Consider the following 26,224-nt stretch of genomic DNA (forward strand, 5'->3'; position numbering starts at 1 on the left):
GCTCATTACAGGAAATCATATCATAATAACACACTACATACTTTAAAACAAAATAATCCTTGATTCTTTCAATTTTATAATGACTTACTGGTACTAAGTATTCAATTTTCTAAAAGATTAAGACCTATAAGAACAGGATAATCACAGAAAAGCCTAGCTTAAACCAACATTCAGTGGCTGAACAGATTTCACATCAAATGCCTTGAAAACAATGATACAGACTTAATGTATCTGAACATATGCGCCTGTCGATTTTCATTATAAATATGTGCTCCAAGCAATTCTAACAGAAAAGGAGTATGGGGAATTACTATACTATATAGAAAAAAGACTATCAGACCTAGATTCAATGGTAACTTGAACATCATCATCAGTGTTAAAACTGAGCAAAATAATCTTTTTTGGGAGGTATAAATTTTCTAAAATGACAAATTCGTAGATAATTTGTATTTTTCGTAATTATACAAACCTTTTTTATTTAATAGGGGTATTACTTTCGGCATTGCTGAAATGACGAGCCATTAATTATTAACGAAGGTTTACTACCCACACCGCTAGTTAGCAGGGGGTAGGGGAGGGTAGCTTGGCGAGAAGATCCACTCCCTTTCATAGGTTCTCGTCTGCCACCCACCACTGGAGGTCCGTCAGTTCCGCAGATCCCATGGGGATCTGGATGTCTGGGGAGTCGTAAGCTTGATTCCACCGGGAATTGAGTCGGTACTGGAGGGATCTCATCCTGAGGCGACCATTGGGAACTAGACGGGCCAGCGATGAAAGGTGACCGAGGAGACGTAACTACGATTGGGCTGGAAGTTCTTCTCGTCTGAGAGAAGGTCTTGCGACATTCCTCAGCCTTGCTATCCTGTCGTCTCATGGGAAGGCTTTGTGGAGAGTGGTGTCTATAATCATGCCTAAGTATACCAGTTTTTGAGTGGGAAGCAGGGAAGACTTCTCGAGATTTACCATGATCCCCAGATCTTGGCAAAGTCTCAGAAGTTTGTCTCAGTGTTGAAGAAGGGTTGACACCGAGTCTGCTAGGATTAGCCAGTCGTCCAGATAACAGGAGACGGATGGCAATCCTGTGTGCCCAAGATGATACTAGGGTGAACACTGGTGAAAACTTGGGGTGGTGTGGAAAGACCGAAGCACAGCACCTTGAACTGGTATTTTCTGTTATCCAGGCTGAATCTCAAGTACTTCCTTGAAGACGGATGGACTGGGATCTGGAAGTAAGCGTCCTTCAGATCCAGTGTGCACATGAAGTCTTGTGGTCTTACTGCTAGTCTGACCGTGCTGAACGGATTCTGCTTGACAAACTTGTTCAGAGCTGAGAGGTCAATGACTGGTCTCGAGCCTCCAGACGCATTCTTTACAAGAAAGAGTCGACTGAAGAAGCCTGGGGATCCGTCGAGGACCTCTTGGAGAGCGCCCTTCTTCAACCGGGTCTGGATTTCTGCCCGAAGAGCTTGCCCCCTTGCCGATCCCATGGCAAGGGAGTTCGATGACCCTGGATTCGTCATCAGGGGAGGTAGAGATGTTATGAACGGGACGCGATATCTTAGACTAATCACGGAAATTGTCCCGGAATCAGCCCCGAGTTGCTTCCACGTGTTTGCGCAACTTTGTAAGCATCCCCCCACTGGTGGAAATGCAGGGGGACTGCCTATCCTAGCGTTTGCGGCCTCGACTGCTCCCTCTAGTACAGTATTTTTGCCTCCCCTGGAGGACTTTTTGCCTTTCCTCTCTTTGACAGGAAAGGGCTTAGACCCCATCGTCTTCACTGCAGTTGTCGTCGTAGTGGTCTTGGCTGGACTGGACTGTTGTGGTGCTGGAGGCTTATAGGGCTTAGATGTTACCTAGGGAGGAGGGAGTCTTGATGTGACTTCCTCCACCTCTCAGCAGCATGTTCCACATCCTTAGGCTCGAATAGAACTCACCCCTCCATGGAGGAATGTCTGAGCCTATTGATCTCGGTGCAAGGAACCTTCTGGTGGAATCTCTCAGCTACTGCATCCCGACATTTCAGGATGGTATTTGCCCACAAGCTCGAGACTTGGTGGGACAGAAACTGTACCTGAGACGAGGAAGGTTTCCATAGCTTTCCTGGTATGTTCCTTGGAGAAATCTTCAGAACGTATCAGGATACCTAAGGTCCCCAACCAGATATCGAGCCACGAAGTGGCTTGCATAGCACACTTCGCGACCTTCTCCTGGTTGAGGATCTCGGCTGCCGAGAACGAGACCTGCCAGTTGGAGTCTCTCTCAAGAGGGACTCCCATGGTTAGCTCTTCCAGCGAGTGGTGAAGAGGAAGAGCTAGACAAGGCTCCTCCAGGATCTCAAAGTACCTCCTCTGCTGTACACAAGGAGGTGGGAGGAGCTTGTTGGTGGTACTGGAACGGTTGGAGGAGGACATCTCAGAAAGCTGCTGGGCAATCTTGTCCCTGGTCCTCTTTACCCCTTGAGACCAGGGCAGAGCTGCACTGGTCTTAGAGGTCTTCTGAGTACCAAAGACGTGGTCTAGGACCGTGTCTTTGCCCTCTCGAGGAGGGATCTCTGGGTCGGAAAACCCGTTGAGAGCCCTCATTTGAGTCAGAACATGCCAAAACGTGTGTTCTGACTCCTCCTGGTCTCCTCCTGTTGTAGGACTTGCAGCGAAGTTTCCTTCTATCCCCAAAGACTCTTCTTGGGGAGAATCGCGGACATTCCCTGAGTGGCTGGCTGGCTCCATCCTAGCCCTAGTGGAGGACTTAGGCAATGTTTTGGAGTCTTTGGATTCCTTCCGGGGAAGGATGTAAGACTCCAACATTGATGAGGGTGGCATGTTCCTTCTAATCCCGGACTGTGTTGAACTCTCGGCATGAAAAGAAGTTTCCTCCATTGGTGGGATGGGGGAAAATCTCTCTTCGCGTGATTCCCTTGGTGATGGGAGATCTTCATCTGAAAGGGAAGGAGAGTCAGTCCAAGGAATAGGAGGAACGGGTCTTGAAAGTCAGCGTGGAGTCAGTTTCCCCCTCGGGGAAGTGACAGCGTCCAGAGCTCCTCTTTTCCTCTTCAGAGGGGTAGAGGAAGCCATGGTTCCGTATCCCAGCTCAGAGAGGACAGGCTTGAAAGCCTGAGTTACGGCTCTGATCAGGGCACTGTTGGCTGACAGACGCACTGTCAGACATACCCCCTGAAGGGAGAGGGACTGAAGGATCCCTGGGAGGAGTCACTGGAATAGGTGGGTTTGCCTTTGGTAGCTTTGGGATCCTGAACCCCTCAAGTTTCCCTTCTCCCACAATGAGCAGTGGTATACAGTACGCTTGCGGGGAGGGAAATGAGGTGATGGCGACCTTCCGGACGTCGTTCCTTGTGATGCGCAGGCTCGCTCAAGGGAGAATGATGGCGCTCGCTCGAGGGAGAATAATGGCGCTCGCTCGAGGGAGAATAATGGCGTTCGCTCAAGGGAGAATAATGGCGCTCGTGTGAGGGGGAATGATGAAGCTCGCGCGCGGGAGACTGATGGCTCGCGAAGGAGAATATTCGCACAGGCGCGCAGGAGAATCACAATGAGCACGAGCGCGGGAGTGTGTTCGCGCAGGAGAATTACGATGAGCGCGGGAGTGTGTTCGCGCAGGAGAATCACGATGAGCACGGGCGCGCGGGAGTGTGTTCGCGCAGGAGAATGTCCCCTAGAGCGCGGGCGCGTGTTCGCACAGGAGAATGTCCCCTAGCGCGCGCCACCCCTAGAAGATGGATGGAGCGCATGCGTATCCTTGTAAGTGCACGCAGGACAAGGCTGGCACGCAGGTGAGCGCTGGCGCATTGGTAAGGGATGGCGCGTGGATGAGGGCAGCATAGCTGTCTCATCCACCAAATTGCTTGTAGGAGAACATTGGCGCACAGGTAAAACCTGGCGCGCAATATGGCGCTCAGGAGTGTGTGATGTAGAGAGCACATGCGGGCGCAGGAGAATGTTGGCACGCGGGAGCACGCTGGCGCGCAGGAGAATGATGGCGCGCAGGTGAGCGCTGGCACCCAGGTGATGCCCTGTATTAGGGCGAGCAGGATGAGCAGCGCGCTGTAGTGATGAGGCCTGACGAGCTACTTATGAGCGCTTGTCAGGTTGCGTGGGCGCTTGGCGCGTGAATTGTTGGCGCATAATAGCGCGTTCAGGTGGAGCCTTGTTAGGCCCATGCAGGAACGGCGATGGCAGGTCGGCAGGTCTGTCGGGTGGAAGGTCGACGTGTCCTTTAAAAGGACGAACTTCCACCGAAGGAGATCGCGAACAATCTGCAGAGAGGTCCAGGACCAATGCAGGTGCAGTGATGGAAGATCGGTCTAGAGGCTCCTCTGCGGGGGACTGCATAGAAGACGAACCAAAGAGGCGCCTCCTCATTGCAGGTGAAGCAAGGCCTCTATGGCGAAGAGGAAGGCAAGCCTTCCGACGGATGCGCCCTCTGGGGACCGTTAGATCAGCAAGCTGACCTTCAGCAGTCCTCTGAAGAGGAGTCTCTGTAAGTAAACTCCCCCAAGGGAGAGAAACACTAGCAGGAGAGACTGACGATGGACTTAGTTTTCCCCTCGTAGTTTGATCAGGAACGGGGGAAATTAAGTCGCCAGCTACCGTAGAGTCTGGAGTGGAAGAGGAGATGGGTGAAACCACATTGGATACCTCTGACCCCACAACGTCGACAAGAGACAAAGGATCAACCTCTGACGGTGACGACGATTGCTTGACAGCAGCACCCAGGCAGATATAATCAAGCAAAACCTGTGGAGGGCGAACCCGTAAGCCCCATGGAGGACCAAAGCTGAAAAAGGGAAGTTAGTGACATACCCTCCACCAGGGGGAGAGGTGAAGCTGCTTCGCTAGGGGAAGCAACGTCATCTCTCGTGAGCCGAGGTTGGTTAGAAATAATTCGGTCTACGCTACCTCTCGATGGTCTCTCGAAAGAGACCGACTGAGTGGGAGCTCGGAGGTGGTTTGGGCAACGGAAGAAGAGGCCTTGGGTTTTTCTCCCTTCGAAGCAACCTTTGAAGGAGAAATACCCCGCTTGAACTTCTTCCGTCATCGCGTAAACCTCTCCCACTGGGAGGCAGACCACTCCCTACACTTGTTGACACTATCACACCGTTGGCCCCTACAAGAAGGACAAAGGGCGTGAGGATCAGTCTCGACCGCCGACATGAACGTTCCACAGGGGCGGTCGGGAAAATCAGGGCAGGTGCGCATAGTCGCAGAGGCCAACTTCACTTACAGAGTAACTATAAAAAGAAAGAAGAAAAAGCGTTAATGGCTGCCAATATGACGGCGAGGATGAGAGCGGACACGTCCGACCACCATCCGAGCCGAGGGCAAAGTGAGCTCAAGCACAGGTGTGTGAGGGGGGTTAGCAAGCTACCCTCCCCTACCCCCCACTAACTAGCAGTGTAGGTAGTAAATCCTCATTAAAAATTAATGGCTCGTCATTTCAGCTACGCCGAAAGTAATACCCCTATTAAATAGCGTGGTTTGTATTCCAGTTACGGAACAAATTGGTATTAGTATTACACAGTTAAAAACTATTAAAAATTCTAGGTAAAAAGTTTTAGGCTTAAAAACTGATATAGATTTTGTCAAATTGTTTTACACAGCTAAGAAATATATCTTCATTCTGGCAGTTAATCAACATTACCAATTGTCTGTTCATACTCCACGCTGTATTCAACATGAAAAAAGATATAAAGCCCACTTTCATAATTATTTTTTTGGTATTGTAGAATATGAATTTTTAACCAAATTAACAAATCCTGGAATGTTAAATCTGAACATCAGTTGCCCCTTTGATTTACAATTTGAACTCTTAACTCTTATTGCAGATCAGTTACAATGTGACTTTGACACTGGCTAATGGGGGTTTCAAGATCTGCATTAATTCAATTTCATACCCAATTTTGAAAGAAATACAAAAACTTTTTGCTTTTTGAAAATCATCCTTTTTACCACATACATACCCCTAAAAATTCAATTAAGAATTCTATAGAGTAAAAGTATCCCCTCTGCTTAGTAAAACTGCATAAAAATCACTAATTTTTCCTATACCCAGTAAAGCTGAATAAGCTTGTAAGCAGAATACACAAAGAAAAACCTAGGTGTGTGATGCAAGCACAACATACCAAAATCATGTCTAGTAAGGATGCACTGCATGGGGTGGTCTGTAGTATGACGAGTAGTAGTGGCTCCACCTTCATAACAGGCTGAGCACAGGTCATAATCGTAGCATATCAAACATTTGTAGCGCCGGCCTCGGAAATTTGCCTTCAAACATGCGTCACAGCTCACACCTAAGAAGAATAAAAAATATATCAGTATAGAATAACCTTACAACTAATAATTAAAAAAAATAAAGTACTGTATAGTACAATACTAAAATTAATGATAAATTATTTTCAAGGTTATACTGTACTACTGTACTATATATTTGAGATCATTACCATAAAACCTAACGCAAACTTTTCTCATATTTTTCTTTCATACCTAAGAGATTTCTCAACCACATACTAAGTGCCTCACCCTCTTACCAGCAAGATTTATCAACCCACAATTTAAAATGCAGTACAGCAAATTTTAAACACAATTTGTATTTTTCCTAGCTAAGCAAATAAGTCCTTTAAAGTAAGGATTTTACTTCAGCGGAGCATAAACAACCATTGAATCGATAACAAGCTACTGATTAATGAGAAACGGTAAAAGGGGGATGTCATGTCCACCCAACTGTCACACACTATCCTGAGACTGAGAATAGTAGTTGAGGCGAGAAATATACTTCAAAGGACAAAGGTTTGTATGGTTAGAAAATACGTTCCTATGCATATACATCCCTTCATCTTTTAAAATAGGGAAACTCACTCACTGGTGAAAGGAACTTCCCTACGACCAACCTAGAAAGATCTTTCCTTCCCAGGCCATGGAGACAACACCACCCTCCTAACAGCTAATCATAGGAACGTAGAAACTGTTAGGGCATCGGCTATTACCAGCTTAAAAGGAATCCAGTACTGGGACACAGAAATCATACATATAGAGATAGTCCTGTACATATATTACAGTATCATCGAGTGTTATATCTGATAGGAACAACAGCGTTTTGTTGTTATAAGTGTCCTGATAACTAGTATTACATGATGTATTGTACCGTAGCTTTACTGTGCACAGTACATAGTACACACATGTACTAAACAATAAGTGAAATGTGTTTATTCATTAATACAAGACTTCTACTGTGATATAAACCAAATAAAAACAATACTGGGCAATACTTCAAATGTGTTAGTCAACATCACACATAGGAAAGGTGCAGTGATTTGTTAGGTTAGGAGTTATCCCACCCTAGTGTAGAAAGTATTTCACGCCTGTCTCTGTTACCTAACCCCTGCGAATGGGGAGGGCCGACTGTAGTTTTCTCCAACCTTTGGAATGAGAAGTAAAATAGGACAGACCATGTAATTCGCTAACCCTCTTGGCTGGTGCTAAGGCAAGGAGGAGGACAGTCTTCAGGGTACGCACCTCATGTAACGGTTCAAAGGGGGCCATCTTCAGGGGCCTAAGAACCTTGTCACATTCATGGGAGACTTGAATTTCTGAGGAGGGCAAGCCTATTCAAAACTTCTAATGAGAGCAGAAAGTTCTCATGAAGAGTATAGATCAAGCCCCTTCAGTTTAAGACCCTGCCTCAAGGCCGAGCGATAGCCTTTCACCAAAGTGACAGAAAGGGATTTCTCATTCCTCAGAAACAAAAAAAAAAGTCAGTAATCAGGGGAACAGTGGCAATATTCACCTTACGTTGCCAACCATAAAAGGTTGCCTACTTGGCTAAACTGCCGTGGACGAGTTTTGGAAGTATCCGAAATCTTGTTTCGTAGTCAGTCACAAAAAGCCTCTCTTTCAGATACTCGAAAACCTTCATCCAAGAAGAAATAGGAAACGAACCACTTCGTGGAACTTTCCTATGTGTGGTTAGTGCAGCAGGTTTGGACATTCTAGAAGTCCTCTCGAATATTCCATGAGAAAATCTACCAGGTGTGGATACTACTCCGACTGTAGCCACTTTGAGGCTATTACTATTATTCTGACCTCTCGGGACACTCGGATTCTGTTCAGGACCTGACGAATCGGACAGAATGGCGAAAAGGCGTAAAAGCCAAGTCCATTCCAAAGGTGCTGGAAGGTGTCTTCCATTGCTGATGCTAGGTCCAGTACTGGAGAGCAATACACTGGGAGTTTAGCATTTAGGTAACTGGCAAACAAAGTCACAACACTCTTTACCACTAGAGGAAGCAAAGACAACTCGAAACCAACTAGTTGACTCGGATGACCCCAATAACGTTCCTCTTCCTGGGAACAAATCTTCCCAAGAGGAACATTGCGTTGGTCTGTGCACAACAATGTATCTCTACTGCTTGTTGGCACAGCAAGAGGGAGACTGAGCCTCCTTGTTTGAAGATGTAGGTCACTACTGCGGAGTTGTCACTCATTGCTACCCCAGAATGACCTTTCAGTCTCCGAAGTGGAGTAGCGCTGGATAAGACACTTTCATTTCCAGTAATTGATATGATATGCTTTTTTGTCCTCCTGAGACCACAGGCCTTAAATCTGCCCCCTTCACAGGCGAGTGCCCTCCCAGTGGTGTGAAGCATCCGAGAACAGAAGGAATTCCAGGGGAGAGACCTATAGAAGTGTTCCTACTAACAGCTCCTCCTGTCTCAACTACCATTGGAGATCTGTAACTATGCCCTGGGGCACAGACAACAGGGTTGTAGGGGATTCAAATGTTTGAAACCACCGGCTCCCTTTGAGGAGTCTTATCTGGAAAAGCTGGTTTACGTGGGTTGGCCTTAGGCGCCGGTAGTTTCGGGATCTTCAGTTCCCCCGAAGTGCCCTTTCCCTCTTTCCCTGGTGGTTGCGATGTTATGCATTTGAGGGGAGGGGAATGAGGCAACGGTGACCTGTGAACTGGGACTCTGCCCTTCCTCGGAGAGAGGACCGATGGTCTGGAGGGCGATTAACCAACCTTTTCGTTCCTGCTCCTTCCCTCTGTGATCACCTACCTGTGCCTCCATAAGATGAAGTGACTTCTTGAAAGTCAGCGGAGGATGGTGGCTGCTGTCTTCCATGCTTCAAGGTGTTGCGTTGCATGCCTGTGTGTTGGCAAGCGTCGCCTTGCGTGTGAAGGCTGATGCAGAGGAAAACTCCGAAGAGTAAGCGAATGCTGGAGCGTTGGCGAATGCTGGAGCGTTGGCGAACGCTGACGAGCTGGAGAGCAATGACGAGTCGGCAAAGGCTGACACGTAGGTGGCGACTGATGCATTGGATGGCGTTGAAGTTTCACCGCCCGATGACCTGTGGGTGAACGTTGACGCGGTGAACATTGATGCTTAGGTGACTGCTGATGTAGCGAGGGCTTCTGCTTAGGCAAACGTCGATGAGAGCTTAAAGCGGTAACCTCCGAGGGCGATTTACGCGAGGTCGGGCAGTGGACAGCAGGTGAGCGGCCGGGCGAACAAAGTTCCAACGCGACGCGCTGCTTAGGGAACGGTAGATAGAGGTGCAAGCCCGTAGTGTTGGCCAGCAATGGTCGGCAGTAGTATGACGAAAAAGATCCTCACGATGCGCAGGTGAAGTAAGCACAGTTGATTGATGCGCTCTGTGCGCAGGCGATTGACACGCAAGCAGATGACAAGTCGGTGTACAACGAGTGGTAGGGAGTCAGGAACCAGAAGAGTGAGCAGGAGACGGACGAGTAAGAAGTCGGGGAGTCGGTGAGACGAACGTTGACAAGCAGCTGAACAATGGTCTGGCAAAGGGATGTGTCCTTCAGAGGCGTAGAGTCCTAAACCGAAGTTCGAGGACAATCAGCTGCATCGACAGGAGAAGGTCGGGAACCATGCGACGACGGATGAGAAGGCTCCTCCGAGGAGGAGAGCTGCGAGGACGAAGCTGACGAGCCAAAGAGGCGTCTCTTCACCAATGGCGTAGGAGCACTTCTAAAGCGAAGAGAAGGGCGAGCACGTCGGGAACGACGACCACGGTGACGCCCTCTAGGGACCGGAGGATCAGCAAGCTGACTGTCAGCACCAGTCCTCCGAAGAGGAGTCTATGAGTGAATTCCCTCCTCGAAGGATGTTCAGCAACAGGGGAAGCACAGTCTTCGGCAAAGGCGGAAGAGGCAGAACAGGCAGGGCAGCAGACGACACCTCCGATGCCACAACGTCGACGAGTGTCAGAGAATCCAACTCCGACGTTGACGATTGCTGCACACTAGCCACTAGCACCCCGGCAAAGTAGCTACAGCAGGGCCTCCTTGGAGGGCAGACCTGCTAAGCACAAGGACGGACAAACCTGAAAAAGAGGAGAGAGTGACATGGACCCCCTGGGGAGGGAGGCACAACACCGTTTCTTGAGGACCAAGGTTGCCCAGAAGTTAAGCGGTCTACGCTATTACTTGACAGTCCCCCGGAGGAGGCCGAACAAGCAGGAGCTTCAGAGGAAGGTCAGGAGGTAGAAGAAACAGCCTTGGATTTCTCTTGGTTCAAAGTAACCTTCGAAGGAGAAGAGTCCCGTTTCCACTTCTTACGCCATCATCCAAACCTTTCCCACTGGGAGGCAGACCAATTCCGACACTCAATTCACTTATTCAACACATCACAACGGTGACCTCTGCAGGTAGGGCAAAGAGTGCGAGGATCCGTATCCTTGGCGGACATAAAGGTACCGCAGGTGCAGCCCTCAGGACCAGAGCAGGTACGTATGGTTGCCAGCACGCACACGCAAACTCTGGATTGAAAAAGCATAAACAGAATTAAATGGCAGTCCAAAGAGCGGCAACAACCGTTCACCATCCGAGCCAAAAGCGAAGCGAGCTCAGTCCCAGGGGTATGAGTAAAGGGGGTAGCTAGCTACCCCATTTACCCTCCCCCACCCCCACTAACTAGTGAGATGGGTAGTTAACCCTCTTTAAATTCTAATGGCTTGTCCTATCAAGTAATAAACCCCTAATAAGTAGCATAGGTTCGTATTCTTGTCACAGAACAAAATGGCTACTTCCCAAACACTTTAATAACTATGATCATGACATTGTTAATAATGCTTAAAATAAATAACTTAGTATTAACAGGCAAATATTTAATCATTGCATAAGGAATGCCATTGGGTCCAGGGGCTGTATCATTGCACATAACAATTGCAGAATCAAATTCTATTTCGGTAAACAGAACATTGAGATTTCTCCTTTTCTGTTGTAAAATTTAACAGTTTTCATTCTTCCATGCTTCTATAGTGATAACCAGGAACTGTATCACACTTGCATGATACAGTGGAGAAATATTCAGGTAAAGCATTGCTAACCTCAGTAGCTCCAGTCAAATACTGACCATTTACCCAATTTGCCAGTTATCTTTTTCACTTTCCTCCATACAGAAGATGGTGGTGTTCTACTACTGACAGAGGAAACAAATGATGTCCAAGACTGGCGTCTAGCTTCTTTCATTGCACGGCGGAACTATGCTCTACACTTCTTATATATTATTAAGTTCTCCTCTGTACGGTCCCTATGCAATCAAGTCAAAGATTTTCTTGCAGCTCTATCCAAGGCAGTTAGTTCTGAAGACCACCAGGGGACTGATTGCTGTTTGAATAACCCTGTGGTTTTGGGAATTGAATTGACTCCTGCTGTATGTAGAGTTCCATTCAGTAACTCTAAGGCATCATCTGCACTTTTTAATTGTTCTGCATTCTCTTCAATTTCACTTAGCTCCCAAAAATCTATTCCAGTCCGCCATGTCAATGTTCCATCGTGGCGATCTCTGTAACGATGGATTATTGTTCATATTTATAATAATTGGATAATGATCACTAAAATGCCAATCATCTAACTCTCTCCCTTCAAAATCGAGAAGGCAGTTAGAGCTTGCAACTGAAAGGTCAATACATGATAGGGTACCTGCCTGAACATGAAAGTGATGGCTCTCCTGTGTTAAGGAGTCCCACATCTTCATTTGCCACAATTGATGAAATAATATTGCCCCTTGTGTCTACTTAAACATCTCCCCATAAAGAATGTCAACCATTCAAATCTCCCAGTAAGGGAAAAGAATGAGGGAATTGTTGAATCACCTTTTAGAATTGATCTCTAATGATTCAGTAATATTTTTTTCTTATTTTCATAAAAAATAGTGATATAAAATGATATTTTAATTATAAAATAAATTTTTGAATATACTTACCCGGTGAATATATAGCTGCAACTCTGTTGCTCGACAGACAAACTGTACAGAAAAAACTCGCCAGCGATCGCTATACAGGTTGCGGGTGTGCCCAACAGCGCCATCTGTCGGCCAGATACCAAGCTCTATGTAAACAAAGACTCAATTTTCTCCTCGTCCCACTGCGTCTCTATTGGGGAGGAAGGGAGGGTCATTTAATTTATATATTCACCGGGTAAGTATATTCAAAATGTTATTTTCATTAGTAAAATAAATTTTTGAATATACTTACCCGATAATCATGTAGCTGTCAACTCTGTTGCCCGACAGAATTCTATGGAGGGATACGCCAGCTATCACAATACTAGAAGGGGGTGTTCTTACCAGCGCCACCTGTGGCCAGGTACTCAAGTACTTCTTGTTGACACCTCCTCAATTATTCCTCGGTCCCACTGGTTCTCTATGGGGAGGAAGGGAGGGTCAATTAAATCATGATTATCGGGTAAGTATATTCAAAAATTTATTTTACTAATGAAAATAACATTTTTCAATATTAAACTTACCCGATAATCATGTAGCTGATTCACACCCAGGGGGGTGGGTGAAAACCAGTGTACAAGATTAAAGGATAGCTAAGTATCCCATATTTCATATAACAGTTATCTCAAATAACAATGAAATAATAAGTACCTGGTAAGGAAGTCGAATTGAACCGTTACTCTGTCTCTTTTTTAAGTTCGTCTTCCTTACTGAGCGCAGCGTTCCTCTTGGAGGCTGAATCAACCCAAAGGTGCTAAAGTATACAGGGCTGCAACCCATACTAAAGGACCTCATCACAACCTTTAACCTCGGCGCTTCTCAAGAAAGAATTGACCACCCGCCAAATCAACAAGGATGTGGAAGGCTTCTTAGCCGACCGAACAACCCATAAAAAGTATTCAAGAGAAAGGTTAAAAAGTTATGGAATTATGGGAATGTAGTGGCTGAGCCCTCGCCTACTACTGCATTCGTTGCTACGAATGGACCCAGGGTGTAGCAGTACTCGTAAAGAGACTGGACATCTTTGAGATAGAATGATGCGAACACTGACTTGTTTCTCCAATAGGTTGCATCCATAACACTCTGCAGAGAACGGTTCTGTTTGAAGGCCACTGAAGTAGCCACAGCTCTCACTTCATGTGTCCTTACCTTCAGCAAAGCAAGGTCTTCTTCCTTCAGATGAGAATTTGCTTCTCTAATCAGAAGCCTGATGTAGTAAGAAACTGAGTTCTTAGACATTGGTAGAGAAGGCTTCTTGATAGCACACCATAAGGCTTCTGATTGTCCTCGTAATGGTTTTGACCTTCTTAAATAGTACTTAAGAGCTCTAACAGGGCAAAGTACTCTCTCTAGTTCGTTCCCCACCATGTTGGACAGGCTTGGGATCTCGAACGACTTAGGGCAAGGACGGGAAGGAAGCTCGTTTTAGCCAAAAAAACCGAGCCGCAAGGAACATGTAGCCGTTTCAGATGTGAAACCTATGTTCCTGCTGAAGGCGTGGATCTCACTTACTCTTTTACCTGTTGCTAAGCACACGAGGAAAAGAGTTTTTTAATGTGAGGTCCTTAAAAGAGGCTGATTGGAGCGGTTCAAATCCTGATGACATTAGGAACCTTAGGACCACGTCTAGATTCCAGCCTGGAGTGGACAACCGACGTTCCTTTGAGGTCTCAAAAGACCTAAGAGGTCCTGTAGATCTTTGTTGGAGGAAAGATCCAAGCCTCTGTGGCGGAAAACCGCTGCCAACAAACTTCTGTAACCCTTGATCGTAGGAGCTGATAGGGAGCTTACGTTCCTTAGATGTAACAGGAAGTCAGCAATCTGGGTTACATTGGTACTGGTTGAGGAAAACTGCATTGGCCTTGCACCAGCTTCGGAAGACTTCCCATAAAGACTGAAAGACTCTGAGAGTGGATGTCGTCCTTGCTCTGGCAATCGCTCTGGCTGCCTCCTTCGAAAAGCCTCTAGCTCTTGAGAGTCTTTCGATAGTCTGAAGGCAGTCAGACGAAGAGCGTGGAGGTTGGGAGTACCTTCTTTACGTGAGGTTGACGCAGAAGGTCCACTCTAGGAGGAAGAGTCCTGGGAACGTCGACCAGCCATTGCAGTACCTCAGTGAAACATTCTCTCGCGGGCCAGAGGGGAGCAACCAACGTCAGCCGTGTCCCTTTGTGAGAGGCGAACTTCTGAAGTACCCTGTTGACAATCTTGAACGGCGGGAATGCATACAGGTTGAGATGGGACCAATCCAGCAGAAAGGCATCCACGCGAACTGCTGCTGGGTCTGGAATCGGAGAACAATACAAGAGGAGCCTCTTGGTCATCGAGGTAGCGAATAGATCTATGGTTGGCTGATCCCACAGGGCCCAAAGTCTGCTGCAAACATTCTTGTGAAGGGTCCACTCTGTGGGGAAGACCTGACCCTTCCGGCTGAGGCGATCTGCCATGACATTCATATCGCCCTGAATGAGCCTCGTTACCAGCGTGAGCTTTCGATCTTTTGACCAAATGAGGAGGTCCCTTGCGATCTCGAACAACTTCCTCGAATGAGTCCCTCCCTGCTTGGAGATGTAAGCCAAGGCTGTGGTGTAGTCGGAGTTCACCTCCACCACCTTGTTAAGCTGGAGGGACTTGAAGTTTATCAAGGCCAAATGAACTGCCAACAACTCCTTGCAATAGATGTGAAGTGTCCTTTGCTCCTGATTCCATGTTCCCGAGCATTCCTGTCCGTCCAGTGTCGCACCCCAGCCCGTGTCCGATGCGTCCGAGAAGAGACGGTGGTCGGAGGACTGAACAGCCAATGGTAGACCTTCCTTGAGAAGAATGCTGTTCTTCCACCACGTTAGAGTAGACCTCATCTCTTCGGAAACAGGAACTGAGCCCGTCTCTAGCGTCATGTCCTTTATCCAGTGAGCAGCTAGATGATACTGAAGGGGGCGGAGGTGGAGTCTCCCTAACTCGATGAACAGGGCCAGCGATGAAAGTGTCCCTGTTAGACTCATCCACTGCCTGACTAAGCATCGGTTCCTTCTCAGCATGCTCTGGATGCATTCTAGGGCTTGGAAGATCCTTGGGGCCGACGGACAAGTCCGAAAAGCTCGACTCTGAAGATCCATACCCAAGGAGACAATGGTCTGGGATGGAACGAGCTGAGACTCCTCAAAATTGACCAGGAGGCCCAGTTCCTTGGTCAGATCCATAGTCTATTTGAAAATCTCCAGACAGCGACGACTTGAGGGAGCTCTTAAAAGCCAGTCGTCTGACGGAGCCGGACACAAGATCATGATACTGCTGCACAGTCTGTAAACTGTCAATCATGGGCAAGCGAGGAAGTACAGTGACAACCCGAATCTGTCTAGACTGTCTGGGTCGTACAGACAACTCCTTAACGGGTTGCTGAGGTTGCCCACTGCGTCACAACAAGTCCCTACTGTTGGTTGTTGAACGTCTTCCCCGTGACACATTGACTCCGTAAACAAAAAATCCTCTAACAAGGACTAAGCTTGGACTGCATGTCATGCAACACAGCTCAAGGTCTATGGGAGCAGGTGTGGTAACAGACGGGATTAGCGGCTGAAGTGTAACCATTACCTTCCCTGTAAGCATGTTATGCTTAAATAAAAGTCCATAAGAGGTTATGCAGCTAAAGGCTCCCTCCAAATGACAGAGTCCTCAAGGGAATATCAGAAGGAGGGAGAAAAGAACTTTCTCATCTACAGGGACCTTATCCTAGAAAAGCTAAGTTCTCTGAGTGAGGGTTCACTGGTGCAAAGCAGCAGACTAGAAGGCAACGTTATGAAACTGCTTGACAGTCTAGTGAGTTGGCAACAACCCAAGATGTGTTGAGAAGCATGCGGTAAGGTATGCAGAGCATGATGTATGCAGAGTATGCTGTATGCAGAGCATGCTGAATGCAGAGCATGCTGTATGCAGAGCATGTTGTATGCAGAGCATGCTGAATGCAGAGCATGCTGAATGCTGAGCATGTAGGAAGTAGAGCCTGCTGTAAGCAGAGCCTGCTGAAAGGAAAGCAGAGCGAGTGCATGGCGTTTAACATTTCTCAGAAATTCCATGACCAGTGCTAGAGTGCTTAATGCATGCTTGCATGGGGTTGAACCATGGTATGCTGAACAGCAGAGTCAGAACGAGCTGGAACAACAACAGAGGTTTCCTCAACTTGAGGGAAAACCTGAGGTTCAGACTGCATAGGCTGAACAACAGACGGAGCAGAAGGCAGGTGCAAGGGTGAAGGAGGTTGACTCCTAGCAAGAGTTGCACCCAAGGATTGTACCAGCTAAGCGGAGGACGGAGGCGGAGTAGTCCGTTCCTGTTCCTGAGAGATGAGTGGAGCATGAGAAGGTTGAGGCTGCGCAGAACAAGGTAAAGTTCTAGCAAGCTGAGGCTCCTGAGGCGCAAGTGCATGGTGTAGATGAGCTTGCCTAGATGAGGGTTGAACTCGGTGCAGCGCTGGTTGAGCAGACAGACTCACGGAGGGGAGAGGTTGTTGTACCCCAACCGAGAGTTGCACCACTGGGGGAGCAGCAAGGGGAGGAGGAGGAAGAGTGTAACTCTCCTGATCCCAAAGCAAGGGTTGCCTTAAAGAAGGCTGAGGCTGAACAACACTGTGAACAGCAAACTCCGAAAGTGGTTCAACATCGTACGCCTGGCAGATGGAGCTGCGACTGGGTGCAGCGAGTGCAGGCGGGTGCAGCACAGGCTGAACGGGTGCAGGAGGTTGGTGCACCACCGGTGCAGGCGGGTGCAGCATAGGCTGAACGGGTGCAGGAGGTTGGTGCACCACCGGTGCAGGCGGGTGCAGCACAGGCTGAACGGGTGCAGGAGGTTGGTGCACCACCGGTGCAGGCGGGTGCAGCACAGGCTGAACGGGTGCAGGAGGTTGGTGCACCACAGGTGCAGGAGGTGCAACACTCTCAGCACGACACTCACGCATCAAGTCCGAAAGCTGTGCTTGCATGGACTGTAGTAGAGTCCACAACATCGTACGCCTGGCAGATGGTGTTGCGACTGGGTGCAGCGAGTGCAGGCGGGTGCAGCACAGGCTGAACGGGTGCAGCCGGGTTGTTGAACTTTACTTCGTACGTCTGGCATAGGTCTGGACTTTACGTTTAAGAGGTCTTGAGACCTGAGACCAGCGTAACTCTGCCTTTATTTTCTCCTCTAAATCTCTTCTGCAGACGAGCAAAATAAGGGCTCAATCGTCTGCGGGTGGGAGTGACGGTCTCGGTAAGACACGCCCACAACCACCGAGGATACTTCTGTGCGCCGATCAAGGCCTGCCGAACCCTTATGCCCTTCGACATTGCTTCTCCCCTGGGCTTGGGAGCTTGCAAGAGGTCCCGGACTGGGAGGACGACTGGCGCGCACAAAAGTACCCTCACGCATAACACTGACATACTTTGCGCTAATCACTTATCACTTTGATTTCTGTTTGCACTTATTTCACTGAACTCGAAACTTTAAGTGGTTTGTACCTGAAACACGCAATTCTATCCTTCTCAAAAGTTAGTAATTGCGAAAACAGAATTACAATGTAACAGAAAAATCTAATGAAAGAAAATTCAGTGGCTGGAAAGAGACTAAACACTAGATCACTCTAGAAACGTTTAGTTTCTTCCCCTAAAGAGACTAGGGATAAGAGCAAAACGATAACGACGTTACTCGTACGCCTGGCAGGCTTGAGGGAAACGTTTATCCTCTTTCTCCCTCCGTCTCTATCTCTCTCTCTCTCTCTCTCTTGACTTAGAACCTGAGAGAAGAGCCCAATCATATATATCGTTAAAACATATTATTGTTAAAGGAAAAAACTGAAATATTTCCCAAAAAGAAAAGTTCCTTATTAGGATCAAAACCATTAAGTTAAGAAAGAATGAACAAAACGCTAGACACGGTTACTCTTACTGCAATGTGAAACCGTGAACATTCTTTCTCTATCGTAACGATAGAGTGCAAGTTGAAACGTTCTGAACGTCAACAACTGCCGAGACAAACAAAACGTTAGTTCAACTTTGAAAAAGTACGAGACTATCAAAGAAATTCTTTCAAAGACCTTAAAATAGCATAATATGTTAACAGGTAAAACCGAAATGACGGGCTCACGATAATTAACTTCGGTACCAAGAAAAGACCGCCTACTATTAGGAAGGTCGAATATAAACAAATATAAAAATTAATTTTAATAAGTTTATAATAAAAGGAAGTTAATCGAAGAGGCCTATAAGAGGCGGAGAGATATAAAATAAATCTATAACTTTTGTTAAGCAAAATTAAGAAAGAGAGTCTATACTCTCTTAGACACCAACACTTCCGTCTAAGGGAAGGGTCGGCCATTGAAAGGTGAACGAGAGTTCATACTCTCTTCGTCACCAAAAATAATCAAAGTAATTCCAAAAGCTAACTAAGCTAAAATAGAAGTTTCCAGTAAAGCGACAGCCGAAATCAAAGAGAAATACTTCACCAAAGTCGTGAAAATACTCCAAGAACATAAGCGTATCCCAGAACGTCTTGTCAGAAGCACGACAGAGGAATAATTGAGGAGGTGTCAACAAGAAGTACTTGAGTACCTGGCCACAGGTGGCGCTGGTAAGAACACCCCCTTCTAGTATTGTGATAGCTGGCGTATCCCTCCATAGAATTCTGTCGGGCAACAGAGTTGACAGCTACATGATTATCGGGTAAGTTTAATATTGAAAAAATTTATTTTATAATTAAAATATTATTTTTAAATATTTAACTTAGCCGGTGAATATATAGCTGATTCACACCCAGGATGGTGGGTAGAGACCAGTAATATATGTTTACATTTTATGAGCTAAGAGTTTTTATTTCATTTTAGAAGTTATCAAAATAACAAAAACAAAATAAATAGGTACCTGGTAAGGAAGTCGACTTGAACGATTACTCTGCCTTATAAGTACGTCTTCCTTACGGAGCCTCGCGATCCTCTTAGGATGCTGATCGACCCCTAGGAGCTGAAGTATCAAGGGTTGCAACCCATACAACAGGACCTCATCAAACCCCTAATCTAGGCGCTCTCAAGAAATGACTTTGACCACCCGCCAAATCAACCAGGATGCGAAAGGCTTCTTAGCCTTCCGGACAACCCAAAAAAACAACATTAAAAAACATTTCAAGAGAAAGATTAAAAGGATATGGAATTAGGGAATTGTAGTGGTTGAGCCCTCACCCACTACTGCACTCGCTGCTACGAATGGTCCCAGTGTGTAGCAGTCCTCGTAAAGAGACTGGACATCCTTTAGATAAAAAGACGCGAACACTGACTTGCTTCTCCAATAGGTTGCGTCCATTATACTTCGCAGAGATCTATTTTGCTTAAAGGCCACGGAAGTTGCAACAGCTCTAACTTCGTGCGTCTTCACCTTAAGCAAAAGCTCGGTCTTCCTCACTCAGATGTGAATGAGCTTCTTGTATTAACAATCTGATAAAGTATGATAAAGCATTCTTTGACATAGGCAAAGATGGTTTCTTAACTGAACACCATAAAGCTTCAGATTGGCCTCGTAAAGGTTTGGTACGCTTTAAATAGAACTTAAGAGCTCTCACAGGGCATAAGACTCTTTCTAGTTCATTGCCTACAATCTCCGATAAGCTGGGAATATCGAAAGATTTAGGCCAAGGCCGAGAAGGCAGCACATTTTTGGCTAGAAAACCAAGTTGTAGCGAACAGGTGGCTTTTTCTGACGAAAATCCGATGTTCTTGCTGAAGGCATGAATCTCACTGACTCTTTTAGCTGAGGCTAAGCATACCAGGAAAAGTGTCTTTAGAGTGAGATCTTTCAGGGAGGCTGATTGTAGCGGCTCAAACCTGTCTGACATGAGGAATCTTAGTACCACGTCTAAATTCCAACCAGGGGTAGCCAAACGACGCTCCTTGGTGGTCTCAAAAGACTTAAGGAGGTCTTGAAGATCTTTATTGTTGGAAAGATCTAAGCCTCTATGCCGGAAGACCGATGCCAACATGCTTCTGTAGCCCTTGATAGTGGGAGCTGAAAGGGATCGTCCTTTTCTCAGGTATAAGAGAAAATCAGCTATTTGAGCTACAGAGGTACTGGTCGAGGATACAGAAACTGACTTGCACCAGTCTCGGAAGACTTCCCACTTCGATTGGTAGACTCTAATGGTGGATGCTCTCCTTGCTCTAGCAATCGCACTGGCTGCCTCCTTCGAAAAGCCTCTAGCTCTCGAGAGTCTTTCGATAGTCTGAAGGCAGTCAGACGAAGAGCGAGGAGGCTTTGGTGTACCTTCTTTACGTGAGGCTGACGTAGAAGGTCCACCCTTAGAGGAAGACTTCTGGGAACGTCTACTAGCCATCGAAGTACCTCGGTGAACCATTCTCTCGCGGGCCAGATGGGAGCAACTAACGTCAACCTTGTCCCTTCGTGAGAGGCGAACTTCTGCAGTACCTTGTTGACAATCTTGAACGGTGGGAATGCGTAGAGATCCAGATGTGACCAATCTAGGAGGAAGGCATCTATATGTATTGCTGCTGGGTCCGGGACTGGGGAGCAATAGATTGGAAGCCTCTTGGTCAGCGAGGTTGCAAAGAGATCTATGGTTGGTTGGCCCCAAGTGGCCCAAAGTCTCTTGCACACATCCTTGTGGAGGGTCCATTCTGTTGGAATTACTTGCCCTTTCCGACTGAGACAATCTGCTATGACATTCAAGTTGCCTAGGATGAACCTCGTTACTAGGGAGATGTCTTGACCTTTTGACCAGATGAGCAGGTCCCTTGCGATCTCGTACAACGTCAGTGAGTGGGTACCTCCTTGTTTGGAGATGTACGCCAAGGCCGTGGTGTTGTCTGAGTTTACTTCCACCACTTTGCCTCGAAGGAGAGACTTGAAGCTTTTCAAGGCCAGATGTACTGCCAACAGCTCCTTGCAGTTGATATGCATGCTCCTCTGACTCGAGTTCCACAGTCCTGAGCATTCCCGACCGTCTAGTGTCGCGCCCCAGCCCAAGTCCGATGCGTCCGAGAAGAGAACGTGGTTGGGAGTCTGAACAGCCAGGGGAAGACCCTCTCTTAGGTTGATATTGTCCTTCCACCAAGTCAGACAAGACTTTATCTTTTCGGAAATCGGGATCGAGACCGCTTCTAGCGTCTTGTCCTTTTTCCAGTGAAAAGCTAGATGGTATTGAAGAGGACGGAGGTGTAGTCTTCCTAGTGACACAAATTGTTCCACGGATGACAGCGTCCCTACCAGACTCATCCACAGCCTGACTGAGCAGCGTTCCTTCTTCAGCATCTTCTGGATGGATAGCAGGGCTTGATCTATTCTGGGGGCTGATCGTCTTGTTGTTCAGCAACGTCCTCATCAGATAGTTCCTCATCCGAAAACTGATGAGGAAACGGCAACGGAGTGGGCAACGTCTGGCTCGCTGAGTCCGGTCGCACTGGTGCATGCGTGACGGAGCCGGACGCAACATCATGGAACTGCTGCACAGTCTGTGAACTGTCAACAACCATGGGTGCGCGAGGAAGCACAGCGTCCACCCGAGACTGTCTAGACCGTCTGGGTTGTGCAGTCAACACCATACCGGGTTGCTGAGGTTGACGCACTGCGTCAAAACAAGTCACCTCTGCTGGTTGTTGAACGTCCTGAACGTCAACAACCACCTCTGAGCGTCGCTTAACGTCAACGTGCGGCTGGCAGCCCACACTGGGTCGCATCGGTGGAGGAACCACCTCAACTGGCAGACGCGAGAAGGTTACCTCAGCGTCAACAGGACGCACAACCGACCGGTTGGAAGGTTGTTGGCCAGAAGGTTCGGCAGCAACCTTCTCCGCATTAAAGTCCTCTATCAAGGATGCAAGCTTGGACTGCATGTCTTGCAGCAAAGCCCATTTAGGGTCTACGGGAGCAGGTGCGGCAACAGACGGGGTTAGCGACTGAGGCGGTACCGCTTTCCATCCCTGAAAGCCTTGTTTATGCATGACATAATTGTACAGCAAAACTTAAAAGGCTCGAAAACAGCTGTGAAGTTGACCTGTAAAAAACTTGGAGCGTCTCCTGGCCAGGCGCCAGGGAGAGTCTACGAGATTTGAGAAGTCTATCTGGGCAGAGGCATGAACTCCCAAAACGAGAACTTCTCTCGTGTCATATCAGACTCTCGCTCTATAAGCCAGTTTAAAAGAAGGGAAAGCAAAGGCTGTATCCCCCAAACTCCTCCTGGTGATAAACCAGTCGCCTAGCAAACGTAAAGCTCTCTAGGAGAGCGAGAGAGCACTAGCTTATAAACAACGGCTTCGAAGTAGCTAGGCCTAGTGTAAGCTCTGAAGTTTAGGCGAACGAGGAGCAGCAGTTACAAAAAGATCCGGACAAAGATCCTTAAAAAAAATCATCATGATTTAATTAAAGTCCATAGAGGGCTAAGCAGCTTTAGGCTCCTCTCCATCTGACAGAGTCCTCAAGGGAATATCAGTAGGAGGGGGAACAGCAACTTCCTCATCTACAGGAACCTTGTCCGATAAAAGCCGAGTCTCAAGCAAGGGAGAGACCTACCGTGGTGGCAATGCTTTACAAGCAGAGTCCACACTCACTGGTGCATTAGTAGCAGACCAGGACGCAACGTCATGTAACTGCTTGACAGTCTGTGAACTGTCAACAACTGAACTGTCAACCACAACAGGTGCGTGAGGACGCACAGCGTCCACTCGAGACTGCTTTGACTGCCTAGACTGAGCAGTCAAAACAACTCTAGAATGCGGAGGTTGACGCACAGCGTCAAAACAAGTCAACTCCGATTGTTAGCGAACGTCTTGAACGTCAACAGGAGCATCAACAAGTGGCCTAACGTCCAAATGCGGCTGAAAATCCACACGAGACCGCATCGAGTGTGGTTCTAAACAACCTGACTGACGTGACTTAGCTACGCCAACGTCAACAGGAAGCACAAAGGAACGTTAGGTTGGCTGAAAGCCAGGATATCGATGAGATAAACGGCTAGACTCAACGGACTAATCGGCAGAATAGTTTTCCATAAGGGAGGCAAGCATATTCTGCATGTCTTGCCGTACAACCCATTAAGGATCAACGGAAATGGTTGTGGTAAGAGACGAGGGTAACGTCTGTGACCGCAACACTTTGCCAACAAAAAAGACTCTCGGAGTCTGTGTTACGCTTTTGTTAGGCGGCGAGCAGTTATCCGATGACTGCATAGGGTCAGAGCTGTCCTAATGGCTGTAACCAGGACGCTGGACCTGTCCTGAAAGGACTGACTTTCGCTTAAGGGCTTCGAAACCTTGTGACAGGTTTCTTATGCGAAAAGCCTTCGGATGACGAGGAGAAAAAACGTCTCTCTCGTCTTATGGTAGGGGAGATCTTGGTAAGATACACCCGATACCATAGAGGGAAACGTCTGTTCGTTGATCAAGGCCTCTCGAACCCATAAGTCGTTCGACATTACTTCTCCCCTGTTTGGGAGCTTGCAAGAGGTCCCGGACTAGGTGAACGACAGGCACGAACAGACGAACCCTCGGACGCAACACTGTAACACTTTGCGCAATATCACTTTACCACTTCGATTTTCTGTTTTGCACTTATTTCACTGAAATCGAAACTTTTACTGATTTCTACCTGAAGCACGCAATTCTACCATTCATCAAAAGGTAGTAATTGCGAAATCAGTCGTATAATGCAAGCTCATTAATACCAGCAAAAAACAGAAAACATATTTTAAGATAAAAAATTCAGTGGCTGGGGAAGAGACTAAACACTAGTTCATATAAACTACGTTTTCAATCTCTCACCGCACATAGCCTGGGGACGAGAATAAAAAACTAAAAACGTTTTATCCTTTCTCCCCGTACAGAGACTAGGGACGAGAGTAACTCGAGAACAACGTTACCCGCTTGAACGGAACGTTTTCTCTCCTCTCTCTCCCTCCGTCTCTATCTCTCTCTCTCTTTCTCTCTTGATTTCGCACCTAAGAGAAGAGCCCAATTACATTTCGTCAAAAAAACATGTTATTTGACCAAAGGAAAAAACTGAAAGGTTTTTCAATTAAAAAGTTCCTTTAAAAAAGAATTTAAAACATTTAAGCTTTGAAAGAATAATGAACAAAACGTCAGAATCGATTTACTCTTTCTGCAAAGTGAAACCGTGATACTCTCTCTCTCTATCGTAACGATAGAGCGCAAACTGCGTAGTATAAATAAACTAAACGTTAGTTCATCTTTGAAAACAGTACGAAGACTATTCAAAGAAAATCTTTCATAAAATATTTATTAAAAATATTCATTTAAAAGGTTTTAAATCATTAGCTCTTTAAAAGCTATTTATGATTGCAAAGGGCTCAACGTTGTTTAACTTCGGTTTCCAAGTTAGGACCGCCTACTCTCAGGAAAGGTCGCATATAAACAAAACATTAAAATTTATTTTTATATGTTTATAATAAATGGAAAGTTAATCGAAGAGGCCTAAAAGGCGGAGAGATATAAAATATATAGAGGAAAATCTATAATTAATTTATAACGTGATAAGATAATTACTAAAAGCCTAAACACACTTCCGTCTAAGGGAAGGGTCGGCCATTTAAAAGTGAAAGAAAGTCCATACTCTCTTTGTCACCATAATTAAATCTATCCAAAACGAGTTCAAGATTTAAGATGAAGATAAAACACCTGCACTGCGAAAGCTCAAACCAGAATATAGTACTTCACCAAAGATGATGGGAAAAACTCCAGGTTTCAACAGCGAGTAAAGTACGTCTTGTCGACACGTCGACAGAGAGAAAATTGAGTCTTTGTTTACATAGAGCTTAGTATCTGGCCGACAGATGGCGCTGTTGGGCACACCCGCAACCTGTATAGCGATCGCTGGCGAGTTTTTTCTGTACAGTTTGTCTGTCGAGCAACAGAGTTGCAGCTATATATTCACCGGCTAAGTTAAATATTTAAAAATAAATATTTTCAAACAACTGTTTATAGCTCTCTTTTTTGAACAATTGTTTATGGCTTTCTTTTTCAAACAATTGTTAATATGAACAACTGATGACTCGAACAATTACTTTTCGAACACCTTGTTGTTCAAAATTATTTTGAATAATGGTCCGAATACAGTGCTGACATGATGACTTTTTAATAATATACTGTACAGTAGTATACTATCATTAGGATCAACTTATGATATCATTACAGCATTAAAATTCCAACCGAGGCAACAATGATATTTCTATCTAGATTAACACACTATATACTTCTGTAGGAATTAGTGTTACTGTATTCAGGTAATGGACGTGAAAATCTACCATAACTTGTGTGATGATAACAAGTTATTTCCTGCCTGCTGTGTATTTAACACCTATGAATGAATGATGATAATTTTTTTTCCTATGAAATGTATGGGGTCCTTGCCATATGTATAAAGGAATCTTTTGTCTTTTCTAACTGATCTTAACCCAATTCAAAGTGGTGCATGTGTGTGTGCCCATTTTGGACTAGTAGCATAAATACTTAACATGGGCATACAATTAGACTTTTACTCCACAAAAGAAATTATTTCATGCACTGTACTATACCATGGTAATTTATAGAACTTCAAAATTTCAGAGGACACAAACTCTCATATAGAACATGAAGATCTTGAGAGTGATGAGAAAATGCAAAGATTTATAATTGAAAAACCATTAAAAGATCACGAAAGCTGGAAAACACTATAGAACAGAGATGCTATAATAGGAATCGAAAAGAAAAGGGAGCGATATGCCATATATGTGATGGGTACAGATGTACCGCCAGTACAAAGACTCGCCAGAGGACCTAGAAAATATTAGAGAAAGACCATGAGTGAATGTCTAGACTACAGCAGTTGGTTATTCAGGCTAGCTGTTCACAAATAAATGAGAATAGCGCAGTGAACTCAATAAGTTTAACTTCAAAAAATGTTATTTTCATTAGTAAAATAAATTTTTGAATATACTTACCCG

At 46.2% G+C, this 26,224-nt stretch overlaps 1 protein-coding gene across 5 annotated transcripts in view; it reads right to left on the minus strand.

Annotated features, from left to right (window-relative positions):
- Kcmf1 (Potassium channel modulatory factor 1) overlaps positions 1–26,224 on the minus strand; it is a 100,310-nt gene that overhangs the window by 54,659 nt on the left and 19,427 nt on the right. For all 5 annotated transcript variants that reach the window (XM_068383482.1, XM_068383481.1, XM_068383485.1 and 2 more), the window contains exon 2: positions 6,140–6,307. In XM_068383482.1, the coding sequence (XP_068239583.1) occupies positions 6,140–6,307 (168 nt within the window). The remainder of the gene's footprint in view (positions 1–6,139; positions 6,308–26,224) is intronic.

Source organism: Palaemon carinicauda, chromosome 11, assembly GCF_036898095.1.
Source record: "Palaemon carinicauda isolate YSFRI2023 chromosome 11, ASM3689809v2, whole genome shotgun sequence".
Lineage (NCBI taxonomy): Eukaryota > Metazoa > Arthropoda > Malacostraca > Decapoda > Palaemonidae > Palaemon > Palaemon carinicauda.